Raw genomic sequence first — 14,939 nt, 5'->3', positions numbered from 1 at the left:
CTGTAGGCAGCCTCTAAAATCAGCTTTAGGACTTGCTGACAATGACAAGCAGCAGGAGGTAATGCTGATTGCCCCTTCTACCACCCCCACCCCAATTTCCCAGGGTTGCCATGGTGATGGGGCAATGCTACCACAAAAATAGATAGATGCAAAGGGAAGGATGCCCTAGGGTTACTAGCAGGGGGTAGAGAAGACTGGAGCGAGGAGGCTTGACAGATCCCACGGTAGACCAGTTGCCTCTTCTTGTCAGCTCCAGAGAAGGCGACTCAGCCCTTCTTCCCCTCTGTCAGCCATTTTAGCGTGATCTAAGTTGACTGGTTAGGAAACCCTTCTATAGTTCTCTGCTCAACTCTTCCTACCGTAAATAGGTGACTCGAAATGTGTCTATATCCCCTCTGACAGACTCTGTGTCAGTGGCTGTGGCCGGTTCCACTTCATCTGTCGCTAGTGGTGGTGGAGATCCCTGGTCCAGGCTTCAGAGACTTAAGTGTGAAGCCTTGATTTTTCTCTGAAAACTGTTTTTAAACTGTTTTTAAACTGTTTTTTTTTTGAGTTGGAGTCTCACTCTGTCACCCAGACTGGAGTGCAGTGGCTACTCCCGGCCACCGCAGCCTTGACCTGCTGGGCTCCGGCGATCCTTCCGCTTCAGTCTTCCAAGTAGCCGGAATTACAGGCATGCACTATCACGCCCGGCTGATTTATTCATTTATTTATTGTAGAGATGAGGTTTCACTGCCCAGGCCAGTCTCGAACCTCCCCGGGCTCAGGCAATCCACTCACCTCAGCCTCCCAAAGGTGCGGGATTACAGGCTGAGCCACCAAGCCTGGCTGATTTTTCTCTGAACTCTTATTAACAATATTGCATTGCCTTTCTGCTGCTGGGTTCTTGTAGTTGTTACTTCTGGTCTTTCATGGTTTTCCCTACCGCAGTGGCACACAGCCAGAGATCACAGCTAGAGCTCCTTCCTGTCTGAATGTGTCACTGGAGTTTCTAACATGGGATTTCCCCAGGCAGGTTTTGGTTAATTCACAAAGGGCCAGAGCAGGAGGAAGCACTGGGGCAGACTTGAGGGAAGAAGGATTTCAAGGAAAAAGAGAACTGAGTCTCTGGGAGATGTATGGTGATTATGGAAAAAGAAAGGGTAGCTCAAGGGGAGGAAAATGTGGACAGTGAGGTACTTGGTAAGGGAAGTGAAGGGTGAAACATACAAAATCCAGACTCCAGATAAGAAAGAGTTGTATCTTTTGGGACATAGCGAAGGGGTACGGCACTGCACTAGGTTTCTGGTACAGCCCCTGATATGCTTAAGTGACCTTAAACAAGCACATAACCCCCTTGTCTATGAAAACACAATGGCAGTGCCTGTACCACATACTTCATAGGGCTGTTAATAGTGATTACAGCCGGGCTCAGTGGCTCAGCCTGTAATCCCACGCCTTTGGGAGGCTGAGGTGAGTGGATTGCCTGAGCCTGTGGGTTCGAGACCCGCCAGGGCAACTTGGTGAGACCTCATCTCTACAATAAATCAAAAATTAGCTGGATGTGGTAGCGTGTGCCTGTAGTTCCAGCTACTTAGAAGGCTGAGGCGGAAGGATGGCCGGAGCCCAGCAGGTCGAGGCTGCGGTGGCCAGGAGCAGCCACTGCACTCCAGCCTGGGTGACAGAGTGAGACTCCAACTAAAAAAAAATAATAAATAATAATAATGATCACAATACTAGCTACTCAGGAGGCTGAGGCAGGAGGATCACTTGAGCCCAGGAGTTTGAGACTGTCATGAGCTATGCTTGCTCTACTGGACTCCAAATGAATGACAGAGCTAGACCCTGTCTCTAAAAAATAATAATGATCACCATAATAATCCCTTATTTATATACATCTTGATAATTTTCTAAGGTTTTTAATATTGTTTATTATTTACTTTCACATCAACTCTGTGAGGTACTCATGGCAGATGTTAATTCCTTCATTTTACAGAGACGTAAACTGAGGCTCAGGGAGGCTCAATGATTTGTTTAAGGACTTAAGTCTCATAAAATCAGTACAGCCAGTACAGCAAGAGTAAAGCCCAGGCACCATGTAAAGGAACTTGGGCAAGTAGAGATTCTTCTCAGAAAGCAAAGTAGCTGCCATTTGTAGTCAGTCTTGGTATGAGCACCAAGGGTGAGAGTCTCATGGGCAGGCCAGATGTGTCACTGGAATGTAAGACTTCAGGCCGTTTGTGCTCCTTCACTTCCCACTTCTTTTCCTTGCTCGAAAACTTTATTTTATTTTATTTTTATTTATTTATTTATTTTTTTGAGTTGGAGTCTCACTCTGTCGCCCAGACTGGAGTGCAGTGGCCGGGAGCGGCCACTGCAACCTCGACCTGCTGGGCTCCAGCGATCCTTCCGCCTCAGCCTTCCGAGTAGCAGGAACTACAGGCGCGCGCTACCACGCCCGGTTAATTTTTTGATATATTGTAGAGATGAGGTCTCGCCAAGTTGCCCAGGCGGGTCTCAAACCCGCGAGCTCAGGCAATCCACTTACCTCAGCCTCCCAAGGCGCGGGATTACAGGCTGAGCCACCAAGCCCAGTGGAAAACATTTTAAATGTTCAAATTACCTTGTGGCTGTTGTGCAAATGCTCCAGTGCCTTCTGTGTCCCACCTGGGGTCTCTGACACTCTGTTCCAGAGATGCGGGCCTTGGCTGAGCTCCTGGGCCCCTATGGCATGAAGTTCCTGAGTGAAAACCTGATGTGGCACGTGACCTCTCAGATTGTGGAGCTGAAGGTACTGTGAAAACCAGCCCCCTGGAGAGAAGCCCTGCCCTGGGGGAAGAGGAAAAGGGGTAGGCATGGGAGTGGGGAGGAAAAGGTAACATGGTCTCTTCTCCTGCTTAATGTATCTGTTTCTGAGCTGCAGAAGCTGGTGGTGGAAAACATGGACACACTTGTCCAGATCAGGTCCAACTTCAGCAAGCCAGATTTGATGGCTTCCCTGGTACCCCAGCTGACAGGTGAGCCTCTCCTTCCCCTGCAGTGAGCAGGGCCCATGGGGATAGCCCTCTGTGCATGACAGAGGTTTTTAGGGAAATGGAGGTGAGGCTGGGTGTGAAGGATCCAACCTGGCACTAACTGGTCTCCTGAGCTGACTCTAACACCCTGCTTTCTCTCCAGGGGCTGAAAACGTGCTGAAGCGTATGACCATCATTGGCGTAATCCTTAGCTTTAGGGCCATGGCCCAGGAGGGACTTCGGGAGGTGAGCAAGGGGTGGGGCTGCCACAGAGTCCCAGATGCCTTTATGGGGAGGTTTCCGTGAGAAGCTGTTGAAGGGGTTAGTGAGCACTGAGACGAGGAAGCTTGACATGGCAGAGGCTCGGGAAGGTTCCTGGGTGGATGAACTGGGAACCCAGAGAGTGCGCTGGGCAAGGTGGCTGGGTACCTGCCTAAGAGGAGTCCTGTTTTGGTTGGTTTCCACCTATTTTTGACAGCACTGCTTGCTGTCTTGTGGTCTCATCTATCTTCTCTTCCCTCCAGGTTTTCTCCTCCCACTGCCCATTTCTTATGGGTCCCATTGAGTGCTTGAAGGAGTTTGTCACTCCAGACACGGACATTAAGGTAGGGGGAGTGCAAAGTGGAGTCTCATCAGGAGACTTTGGGTGCTGAGAAAAGCTATAGCTGGCGTGTGAGGGAGAGAGGGCTCTGAAAGACACTGTGGGGAAGAGGGCAGGATTTGAAGAGGAAAACTGGCTTGACAGGTGTTCTCGGAGATGGAGCAGAGCTGGGGAGACATGGGGCATGGAGAGAAGTGGGGGCCAGGGAAACCCTGTCAGGCAGGAGAGACGTTACAGGAAGGAGAGGGGTAAGACCTGGGATAGTGTCTTTGAATTTCACCTGAAATATGCTCTGTGCAAACGAGATGCCAAACTACACGTGGATGAGGTCCCTCTCCAGTTAGGAGCTTTGGTACTTTTTGTAAGATTAGTTCCCTCCATTGTCACCCACCCCACCTGCCCTCAGCTTCCTTTCTTTTCCTGGCCTTTCTTCCTTCCATTCTTAAACTCTCTGGTTCCTTTGTGCCTGTGTCATCTGCTCCAGACCCCCATTTACTACGGTAGATGGAGAGAGGAAGAAGGGCTTCTGAAGACAAGCTAAGTTAAACATGCATTTTCCAGACCAGCCTGTAATCATGCCTGTAATCCCCGCACTTTGGGAGGCAGAGGTGGGAGGACTGCTTGAGGTCAGGAGTTCAAGACTAGCCTGGTCAACATAGTGAGACCTCGTCTCTACAAGAAAAATTTTTAAAGAAACCTATCTGATTGTGGTGGCACACATCTGTAGTCCCATTGCTGAGCCGTGTGTTACCATTGCAACTCAGCCTGGGCTACAGAATGAGACCCTAACTCAAAAAAGCAAAACAAACAAAACACAAAAACATCCATTCTCCCCCAGCCCACCTTTGAGTCATCTTGTCTTTTGAATCATCTGGAACTAACAAGTATGTTATGCAGGAAATATAACCAAAGTCTGGGAATAAAGTCCTTCAAAGCACATGGCAGGCTACTTCTTTTATTATTGATTTCTTTAACAGAGATAGGCCTGTGATAAGAGGAAATTGGTTAGCAGAAAGAATTAAAGTTAGATGTTTAGAAGAGCTTCCTTACCTGGAGATCAAAAGAGTTATGAAATTCCCCCCACTTTTTGCCTGAGATCATATGAGGGTCAAGTGGTCCTGGGCGGTGAGGGAGTGATTTTCACTAGGTCAGCTGCCACCCCCCCGAATGGTCTGAGCCTGGGTTTCTGACAGCTGCTGATGTGGGGCTGAATGCTCTAGTCTGTCAGGAGCTTGTCTAGCTTGTCCCCTGGGCAGCTCCCATCTTTAGGCTCTGCTTGCCTGTGAAAATAAGCAGGTGGGTAGAGAGGGAGGGTGGCTTGTCCATCAGAGATGCCACTACTGCCTTAGAGGGATGAGGAGATGAGGAGAAGAGAAAAATCAGACCCCTTCAGTCATCCCTCTCTTCCTCCAGAAAGCCACAGGTCATGAGGTCATGGGCCAAGTCCCTATTGTCCTAGGCCATGGTCACCACAAACAGGGACATCTAGGTAGCAAGGGATTTAAATAAAGGGCAGGGAAGAAGGTGGTCAAGGTCTGGCTTCTGTGTCAGTATCACAGGCCAAGTGTGCATATATTGCTCTGTCTGTGGGCTTCTTTGTGTAAGACACCCTACCTAGTTGTCTAGAATTGAAACTATTATCTTCGTTCTGTCAGAATATTTTGAAATTTTTTAATACCTCAAAGGGGGGTCTAAGTAGTTGGTGTGTGAGTGTAGGTTTGGGAGTATGTCCTGAGAATCTAATTTAAGTACAGAGAGGGACTCACGTATCAATCAGTTAATATTGATTGAATGCCTTCTGTGTGCTCATCATTGTGTGAAACCCTAGAGAGAATAAAGAGAAATACAGAGCTCTTGGTTTTGAGATAAAGGAAGAGGCTGGGTGCAGCAGCTCATGCCTGTATTCCCAGCGCTTTGGGAGGCTGAGGTGGGAGGATTGGCTGAGGCCAGGAGTTCAAGACCAGTCTGGGAGACATAGTGAGATCCCATCCCTACAAAAATTAAAAAATTAGCGGGGTTTGGTGATGTGTACCTGTAGTCCCAGCTGCTGGAGAGGCTGAGGTGAGAGGAGCACTTGAGCCAAGAGTTCAAGCCTGCAGTGAGCCATGACTGCATCACTCCACTCCAGCCAGGGCAACAGAGGGAGATCTTGCCTTTAAAAAAATAAAATAAAAATAAATAATTGAAAAAGAAGGACGGAAGGACTTGAACCAGAGTAGAAAGAACCAGAAGAAAGAAAGGAAGTTGTAGTTTGAGGACAGTGAATAAACCACCCTGCCTGCAGTGACTGAAGGATGCATTTAGGAAAATAAAGTTGAAAAGGGACACGTGCTCTGGCATGTCCTAAGTGCCATACTAAAGGGTTTGGGATTTCCTCTGTAGGCTAGGGAGAGCTATGAAAGGACTATCTAGAAAGAATGATAGTACACTAAAAGTCCAATCTGTGACACAGGAAGTCTGACTACTCACAGCTTCTGCTGAGCACTTTCTGCTGGGATTCCTCGCTAAAATGCTGCCTTCTTGTCTGCCAGGTGACCCTGAGTATCTTTGAGTTGGCATCTGCTGCAGGGGTGGGCTGTGATATTGACCCAGCCCTGGTGGCTGCCATTGCCAATCTGAAAGCTGGTAAGATTGGGGAAAGAGAATAAAGGAGGGCTTGGGGACTTTTGGGTGGGAACATGTCAGTGTCAAAAAAGTCTTTATTTGGTGTCACAGATTTCCGGGATATAAACTGGGAGCTATGGAAAGACCCGGACCTCCAGAGAATACTCACACCGGCAGTTAGATTTTTCCTCAAGTTCCAACTGGTTGATCTGCCAATTAGCTAAAAAGTTCTCAGTGAGAGTCGGTTTATGCTCAGCAAGTGTTCCAAGGCTCTTACACTGTGTTAGGGAAATAAGATTAATACAAGTGGAACAATGAGAGAGCAACACAACATAGTGGATGATTTTCTGCCGAGTTGTGTGGTACAGCAGCTACGATCCCCAGTGAGTTTGTGCCCTTCCTCCCGTGTCACCACCTTCACACTGCTCCTTTCTGCCCCAGGCTCACACTTGTCTCTTTCGTTTCTCATTACACATCTCCTCCGATGAGCACATTCATACTCATACACACCTGTAATCGAATGAACCACGGGGCTGGGATGAAGCCCTTTCAGCATGGCCAGACTCACCTGCTAACTCTCTCTCGGTGGGGGAGGATCTTTCCTCTCCATCCTGCCTCTCCACCCCATCAGGCAGCTGATAGGTGTCCTCAGACTGCGTGTCTGCAGAGCCCTTGACTGAGTTCTGCCCATCCCCATGGGTTGCCTCCAGGACACATGCCTCTTCCCGCCAGTCCTGACCTCTTCAGTGGTCATAACTTGCCTGTAGTGCTTTGTAAAGCGTTTTCATTGACACTTTCTCATGTGGTCCTCAAAGAAGTTCTGGGGAGAGGACCCCTATCGAAGACAACTCCTATGTGCTGACCATGCTCACTTCTCCTCATTTGTGTTTCCCCTCTCCCCAGACACCTCGTCCCCTGAGGAAGAATACAAGGTGGCCTGCCTGCTGTTGGTCTTTCTGGCTGTTTCTCTCCCGCTCCTAGCTGCAGACCCAACCTCCTTCTACAGCATTGAGAGGGATGGTAAGTCAGGAATAGATTGGAGAGACCAGTACTCTTCAGTGTCCCAGGGTAAGGAGAGGAGACAGAGACACTAACTGGAAAATACAGGTTTCTGACTCAGGTGTAAAGTTCTTTTCAAAAAGCATTTGAGAATAAACTACGCATAAAATTCTATTCTAGTAAGATTTCATAGGAATATTCTTCCTCTAATCCCCAAATGCCTTCTCATCCTTTTGGTGTCAAAAAAGGGTGACCCAGCCTGAGAAAAAGAGAAATTACCAGTTGAGGTCAGCTTGAGGGGCTCACTTTCTCATTTTTTTTGGTCTCTCTCCCTCTATATCAATAATAACCTAGGTTACAACAACAATATTCATTGCTTGACCAAAGCCATTATCCAGGTGTCTGCTGCCCTCTTCACACTCTACAACAAGAACATTGAAACACACCTTAAGGAATTTCTGGTGGTGAGTGGGTCCAGGTTATAAGGAGGGGAAGATTGCAAAGGGCTGGAATTGGTTTGACTTAAATCCATAGACAAGGCTGGGTGTGGTGACTCATGCCTGTAATTCCAACACTTTGGGAGGCTGAGGTGGGAGGATCACTTGAGCCCAGAAGTTGGATACCAGCCTGGGGAATATAGCAAGACATCTTTATGAAAAAAATCAAAACATTATCTGAGTGCGGTGGTGTGTACCTGTAGTCCCAGCTACTAGGGAGGCTGAGGTGGAAGGATTGCTTGGACCCAGGAGGTGTGATTGTGCCGGTGCATTCTAGCCTGGGCGACAGTGAGATTCTGACTCGAAAAAAAAAGAAAGAAAAGAAGAAGAAAAAAATCCATAGACAGTTGAACAGGCCTTCAAGTCTAACCTTTCTACCATTCATTCAGTAATAGTGAGAGGCTACCTGGTGAAAGGCGGGAGTTTCTTCTAAATCCCCTGACAGTTGGTGTTTCAACCTCTGTCTGAATACTGGAAGAGATTGTTGGGCAGAGTCAGAAAATCTGAATTTTAGTTCTAGATCTGCCATGTAGTTGTGTGACCTCGGAAGAGGCAAGCTTTTGGGGCCTCAGTTTTCTCATTTATAAAATAAGGAGATTAAACAGAATCCATGTACCTCGGTGGGCATTTGAATACCCTGGGGAATTTGTTAAAATATGGATTCCTGATCTTTACACCAGACTTACTGAATTAGAATAGCACAGAGTGAGTCCAGGCCTCTGTGTTTTTAAACTGGTCTCTAGGAAATCAGAGCCCATTAAAGTTGTAGAGACACTGAGTTTTATCATCTATAATATCCTTTCTAACTCTATAATGACAAATAGTCGATGACTACTTCTCAAGCTTTAGTGTAAATCAGAATCACTTGAGAGTTTCTGATTTGGTAGCTTAGGATGGGGCTAAGTCACATTCCCAGCAAGTTCCCAGGTAATCTTGATGCTGCTTGTCTTGGGGTCTCACTTTGAGAACCACTGGTCTAGACTCCTAGGGACTGGAGCTTGCAACCAGGCAGCTGATGCCACTGTAGGTTATGTCCAATTTGTTTTGGGGGAAAAAAGGTTTTAAACATTTTTAGCCAAAATGTGACTCCCTATAATTACCTATTGATCTTAGTTCTGTTTCTGGGAAAGACAGAATAAGTAATTGCTTTCAATAGGTGAAAAAGGCCCTAGAATTTTCCATCCTAAATCCTCTATGGAGGAATCCTGCTCATACACTTCTGATTCATGGTCCATTACCTGCTGCCTGCTTGAGCCTTCTCAGTGACAGGAAGCTGCTTCTTTGCAAAGCATGGTCCTGATTTTAGAACTAGGGCCTCATCTGTCTCCTTCTAGGAGGAAGCACAGGAGATCATGTTGTTTGCTCAGGAATTATTCCCTCATCCTGAGAAGTACATGTCAGGGACCATAAGCTTAGTTAGAGGGTCTCTATTTAAGCTGGGACAACCAACCTGACAGACATAGCTCTGAGCATTTTAGACATAAACAGGGTTCACACTAGATCTCTAAGAGGGGCTGAGGAGGGAATTTCCCTCCTCCCTTTCCCTTTTATCCTCTGTGTTTGCTAAATGCAGGTAACCTGGGCCTGGGATACCATGAATCATGTTCCTTCCTCCCACTTGGATCTGCTGGGGACCTGGAGGTGAATGGAGATGACAGCCATTTGGGAGTTGACAGGAGGAGAATACCGAGAGGGCTGAGTCTGAATCGGAGGCCCAGCTCTGTCAGGTGGAGTCAGGTGGAGAGTCGACTGTAAACAGCCCGATGACAGTGGTGTCTGGAGGCTGCATAGGAAAAGAGAGATTCCTCTCCTGGCATCCATCACCTGCCTTTGTTCTGGGCTCTTCCTTGCCCCTTGCCACCCTTCCCCCAGTACCCTCCTCAAGCTACTGGTGACTGCACTGGCTGGTGAGGGAGGTCCAGGCTGGTTTACAGGCTATGTGTGTCTGAAACCCAGGACGTTTGCTAGTTACCCACCCTGAGTCTTCGGGAACATTCTGGAACTTCTTAACTCTCCTCTTTGATCTTTTCTTTTTTTGAGTAAGGGTATCACTGTGTCGCCCAGGCTGCAGTGTAGTGGCACAATCAAGGCTCATCGCAGCCTTGACCTCCTGGCCTCAAGTGATCTTTCTGTTTCACCTCCTGAGAAGCTGGGACTTCAGACACACACCACCATGCCCAGCTAATTTTTTTATTTTTTGTAGAGAAGAAGCCTCTCTATGTTGTCCAGGCTGATCTCAAACTCCTGAACTCAAGCAGTCCTCCCACCTTGGCCTCCCAAAGTGCTGGGATTGCAGGCTTGAGCCACTGGTTCCAGCTGATCTTTTCTTAACTTCCTGTGGCCCAGGGCTGTCCTATTCTGACCTCCATAAAAATCTGCTTTACACATTCCTCCCTTGCAGGTGGCCTCTGTCAGCCTTTTGCAGCTGGGCCAGGAGACTGACAGGCTTAAAACCAGGAATCGGGAGTCCATTTTTCTACTCATGCGCTTGGTATGTATCTTGTTTAAGTTGATCTGGGTCAAGAGAGAAGGGACTGGAGGAGACTCCCTTTAGGGTTTTTGGGTCCCTGCCATTGTCATCACACAAGAGCACTAAGAACTTGACTCCCCTGATCCTCTGGGTCTAGTCCTCATATTCTTGTTAGCATTCTAACTTGTCCTGTAATCCCAGAGTTGAGTCTTCAAGGACTTTTCCACAGGCCAGGGCCTTCTTGGCCCTCAGCTGCCTGGGCTCCTTTTCCTGCAGTGTTTCTGAGTTTAGTCTGGTGGGGCAGCTGTCCCTTATTGGACCTGCCTGTCCAGTGTACATGTGGTTTCACTTGACAACTCCCTTCCTCTGTATTTCTTGTCTTTAAGGGCACTATAAAGAGGGTGCTGGATAGCACCGAGCCAGACTCAGGGGTTGAGGGATGGAGACTCAGAAAAGGGGAGGGACTTCAGCTTAAAATCTGTGGGGCAGGGAGCTCCCGGCATGAGTCAGGCAGTGCCTGCCATCTCTTCTCCTTGTTTCCCAAGCTGTAGGCTTTCCTTTACTTTGGCAGAAAGTTCTGGGAACTCTGACTCAGTTAACTTTGTAAAAATTTTCCTCCTGACCCTGTTTCACTCTTCAACAGTCTTACTCACTCTTTTGATCTAAAAGTTTGATTTGGCCAGGCGCAATGGCTCACTCCTGTAATCCTAGCACTTTGGGAGGCCGAGGCAGGAGGATTGCTTGAGCCCAGGGGTTCAAGACCAGACTGGGCAACATAGCAAGAACCTGTCTACAAAAAAATAAAAAAAATTAGCTGGGTGTAGTGGTGTATGCCTGTAGTCCCAACTACTCGGGTGGATTACCTGAGTGCAGGAAGTGGAGACTAGGGTGAGCTGTGATTGTGCCACTGCATTCCAGCCTGGGTAACAGAGTGAAACCCCGACAAATAAAAAAAATGGATTCTCCAGGTTGGTACTTCACCTAGATAAGGACAGGAGGGGCTCCTGCTCTGGTCTCAGGTTTAAAAGGGCCTCCTCTGGCCTATGGAGAAAGGCCCACCCGGAGTCTCTGCCTTGAAGCCCACAAGAGGGCTATCTGGGACCCCAGAGTTCTCTGCAATGCAGCTCCAGCCCACTGGGAGGGCATGTATGGAACTTTCTCCCAAGTCCATCCTACTGAGGCAGACTGTGCCACTGGTGGTTGCACCAGGGCACATAAGACTGGAGTTTATATGTGCAGATAACGAAGTCTACATGTGGATACAAAGTCCCTCACACGGGAGGTGGGGGCAGCAGGTGGGGGAGGGGGACTGAGCTGGATGCTTGTCCCCTCCTTTCACCCTGTTCTGTCAGAACTCTGAGGAATCCAAGGGTTCTTCATTCAAACCTGGACTTTTGCAAAATCACAAAAATACATTGTGAAGGCAGAACAACAGAACAGAATAGTTTGGTTTAATTAGTCTATGGTATGTGGGCCTTTGTTTGTACTCTTGACCCAGGCCCAGAAGTGTCTGGGGCAGGCATTCCTGGGACTCTCTTCAGCTCTCCTCCTTTGAATCACTGAGTGGCATTTATGTCTCAGTTTCTCCAGCTAGAAAAAGACCTAGGCTGGACTGACTAGGGACTATGATGGAGAAGAAAATGGACCTGGGGTATGTGTTGGGGGGTGAGGAACAGGAGGACAGAGGGAGGGCCAATGCCAGCAGTGGACCAGGGGGGCCACAGTATGTGGAACAGCATGGTGGTGGTGAGGTAACGACCCCTTCTGAATCTCCAATTCTTTATCCATAAGAGTGGGTAATAATCCTTGTGACAGAGTGGTTAGAACTCATGAGATAAGATGTGTGAAACTCCTAGAACATAGTTGATGCTCAATAAATGTTGGCTTCCTCTCTCTACTGCTCATTTTAGTTTCTGGGTGATTTCAGCACGACTCATTTCCTCACAGTTTTCACCTCTGTGAGGTTGAAGGTGATTCTGTATTCCCACCCAGCCCCCCAAAAGTGTGGGAAAGTGTCTGCCCCTTGTGGCCTCCCAGTGAGGCCCACAGAGTGGCCGGGGCAGAGCTAGGACCAGGGGCTTCTTGTGAGGGAGAAACTGGAGGGACTAGCTGCTGCAAAGCAATTTAAATGCAAATGTTTCCACAGAGAGATTGGAAATGACCGAAGGGAAAGGAGCTATATTCTGAGTTAGAAGGCTACTCATGTTGCCTCAGATTCTGGCCAGCACTCTGTCTCCAGGGTCTTTCTGTCTTGGCTGTCAAGCCTGGGCAGTGCCCACCCCTAGTGTTGCCAGCCTGTTCCTGGCATGGCTTTCCTGGGGAGAAAGAGACGGCTCTCTCATGGGCTCATGGCCTAGATGTCGGAGCCAGACCAGATCCTGGCAGTGAGCCCAGTACTTACAAGTCTAAGGTGAGGAAACTGAGGAAGAGGGTGGGAATGATGCCACAGAAGGTCTCCCCTAAAAGAGATGGCAGATTTGGGACTAGAAACCAACCTTCTTGGCCTTTACTCTAGGGTTGTTTCCACGCCTGTAAACTCCTGCCTGCTGGGAGTCCCATTAGTTACTTTCTTGTGCTTCGTGGAGAGTCCTGGGCCCGTGGGTTCACTTGATGTCACTACTCATGTACTGTACCTGAGGGAAGTATCCTGGAAGAGATCTCAGTTCTCCTGGCTTAGGGTTTGAATGACTTGCCCAGCAAGTAATTCTCTCTGTTATCTAACCTAGGATCAGAGCTACGGTTTTACCAGCAGATTTCCTTTCCTTCAGCTGTAGTTTCTGCTCTTTTGCAGCTGTTGTGTGTATTGGGTGTGCATATGTTTGACAATAGTAAAATCCTACAAATCCTAAAACTTGAAAAGATTTCAGAGAGAGAAGCATGTCAGAGCAGACACAGTAGATTCTCTTTCCTTAGTGAATTTTCAGGACCTGGAATACCAGACGTGGTGGAGAGGGCCCATCTGTGGGACTTGCCAGAGGATATAGGACACTTCTCTCCAGAGTGGGCTTTTAATTTTGTAACCTCTTGGATGAGGAGAGCCCTGAGGGAAATCCATCCTGCTCCTTCCGCAGGGGTGGGGACCCTCTGATCCGACACTGCATTATGTTGCTCTTCCTGGTCATGCTCACCCCCAACCTCTATCCCTTATCCCTCCATCCCCCCAGTCTTATCCAGGCATCCTGATCTATCTTCCTGCTTGGCTGTGGGGGCTGCTGGGATTACCACAGCACGCGGGCTTCTAATTAAACTAATTAATCTTGTCTGCTCCTTTATGCAGCATCCTCACTGCTCCCCAAGCACTGTACTGAGAGGGAGGAGACTGAGGCCTGACATAGGGGGACCGTGTAAATTCCAGGTCCCTCTCCTTGGCCTGTAGTGGTGACTGTTTCTGTCTCTGCAGAGCTTTGTAATGAGCACTTACCCATGTTACCTGCATCTGTGCTGCCCACTCATAAAGGACTTAATGTCCAGAATGGGAGAGAATGAGTTTTTCTGCCACTGGGGAAGTGGCTCTTTCCTGCTTTCTGTTTCACTTGTCACGTAGCCCCGATGAAGGGGACAGGGGCTGTTGTAATGGAGCCAAAGAGGCCACACGGCCTTCCTGGAGCCAAACCAAGTGGGGGGGGGAACCTGTGTTCATTTGTAACTCTCAGGACCTGGGCGCTGCATGGGGAGGAATAGGGTGTCATGGACACACACCCTGAGGTTCTCCTGTCTTGGCTCTTCCAGGTGGTGGAGGAGTCATCCTTCCTGACGCTGGACATGCTGGAGTCCTGTTTCCCCTATGTCCTGCTTCGAAATGCCTACCGGGAGGTCTCCCGGGCTTTTCACCTGGCCCGGGTGCCTGCTGGTACCTACTGAAGGGCCCTTCAACCTGTCTAAACCGGTGCCATCATGGAAGCTGCGGTCGTCTTCTCAAGGGGTGGGCGTGGGGTTGCATCACCAGGGAGAGGGACAGGAGCTGATGAGCAGATGGGCAGAGGAACAGTCCAGGGCTGAGAGATCCCAGGGAAGCGGGGCAGGCTGGGAGCATGGAGGAGAGTGCTTGGAAAAGTTAGGGGGCTGGGGCCACACTTGTGAATTTTACAATACAGCAAGAGTCACATGCATGCACATCTCCTCTCTTCTGGTCTGTCCGACCTTCATCACTATTCCAGGATAATGCTGGCGGGCAGATGATCAATCATCATATTAAACCATAATGAGCTTATAATCCTCCCACCGGAGCTGCTGTTGTCTCCTGCACATTCATTAGGACCGTTATCTCCTCTCTTCCTTTTTCAAATGTGTTCGGCAAACATTTGGCCTCCTCCAACTGCAGAGTAGCTGCAAAGGAACCCTTCTTTTCCTTTGCGAGGCTCTGTGAGGAGTCATGGGGCTCTTCCTTTGCCTCCAGCTTGGCTATCTCTCCCACCAGGGCAAGGAGGAAGCACCCCTCAGAGACTGTCATTGCCCACCTGCGCTGCTACACATCGTGGTCATGAGCCGCTCTCTCAGGCTTTGACCCCCTCCTGCTTTGATGTCTCTGCAACACAGAGCACAGGGTCAGTCTAAGTCAATTCTAGGTCACATGACAACAAATCGAACCAGCCTCATGTGGGTTTTCCTTCCCGTGTCATTTGGGGGTACTCTCCCTCCCCAGGAGGGATTAACTTAACCCCAGATCCTCTCATCAGCCGGGTACAGCTGTGGCTCCAGGCAGGGATTTCTCTTCTAGATCTTGACTTTCACAGACCTCATTAGGTTGTAGGGCCCTGAGAGTGAGTATCCTTGAG

At 48.8% G+C, this 14,939-nt stretch overlaps 1 protein-coding gene across 1 annotated transcript in view; it reads left to right on the top strand.

Moving 5' to 3' along the window:
* Window positions 1-14,273, top strand: part of NCKAP1L (NCK associated protein 1 like) — a 49,159-nt gene extending 34,886 nt beyond the window's left edge. The window contains exons 23-31 of the mRNA XM_008065254.2: window positions 2,673-2,770; window positions 2,903-2,996; window positions 3,157-3,239; window positions 3,518-3,598; window positions 6,126-6,219; window positions 7,102-7,218; window positions 7,552-7,661; window positions 10,096-10,185; window positions 13,894-14,273. Of these exons, the coding sequence (XP_008063445.1) occupies window positions 2,673-2,770; window positions 2,903-2,996; window positions 3,157-3,239; window positions 3,518-3,598; window positions 6,126-6,219; window positions 7,102-7,218; window positions 7,552-7,661; window positions 10,096-10,185; window positions 13,894-14,025 (899 nt within the window). The 3' untranslated portion in view covers window positions 14,026-14,273. The remainder of the gene's footprint in view (window positions 1-2,672; window positions 2,771-2,902; window positions 2,997-3,156; window positions 3,240-3,517; window positions 3,599-6,125; window positions 6,220-7,101; window positions 7,219-7,551; window positions 7,662-10,095; window positions 10,186-13,893) is intronic.
* Window positions 14,274-14,939: the final 666 nt, after the last annotated feature.

Source organism: Carlito syrichta, unplaced genomic scaffold, assembly GCF_000164805.1.
Source record: "Carlito syrichta isolate Samal-C Ts95f unplaced genomic scaffold, Tarsius_syrichta-2.0.1 Scaffold308196, whole genome shotgun sequence".
Lineage (NCBI taxonomy): Eukaryota > Metazoa > Chordata > Mammalia > Primates > Tarsiidae > Carlito > Carlito syrichta.
The sequence above is the reverse complement of the archived record's forward strand: the minus strand, read 5'-3'. Positions and strand labels throughout refer to the sequence as shown.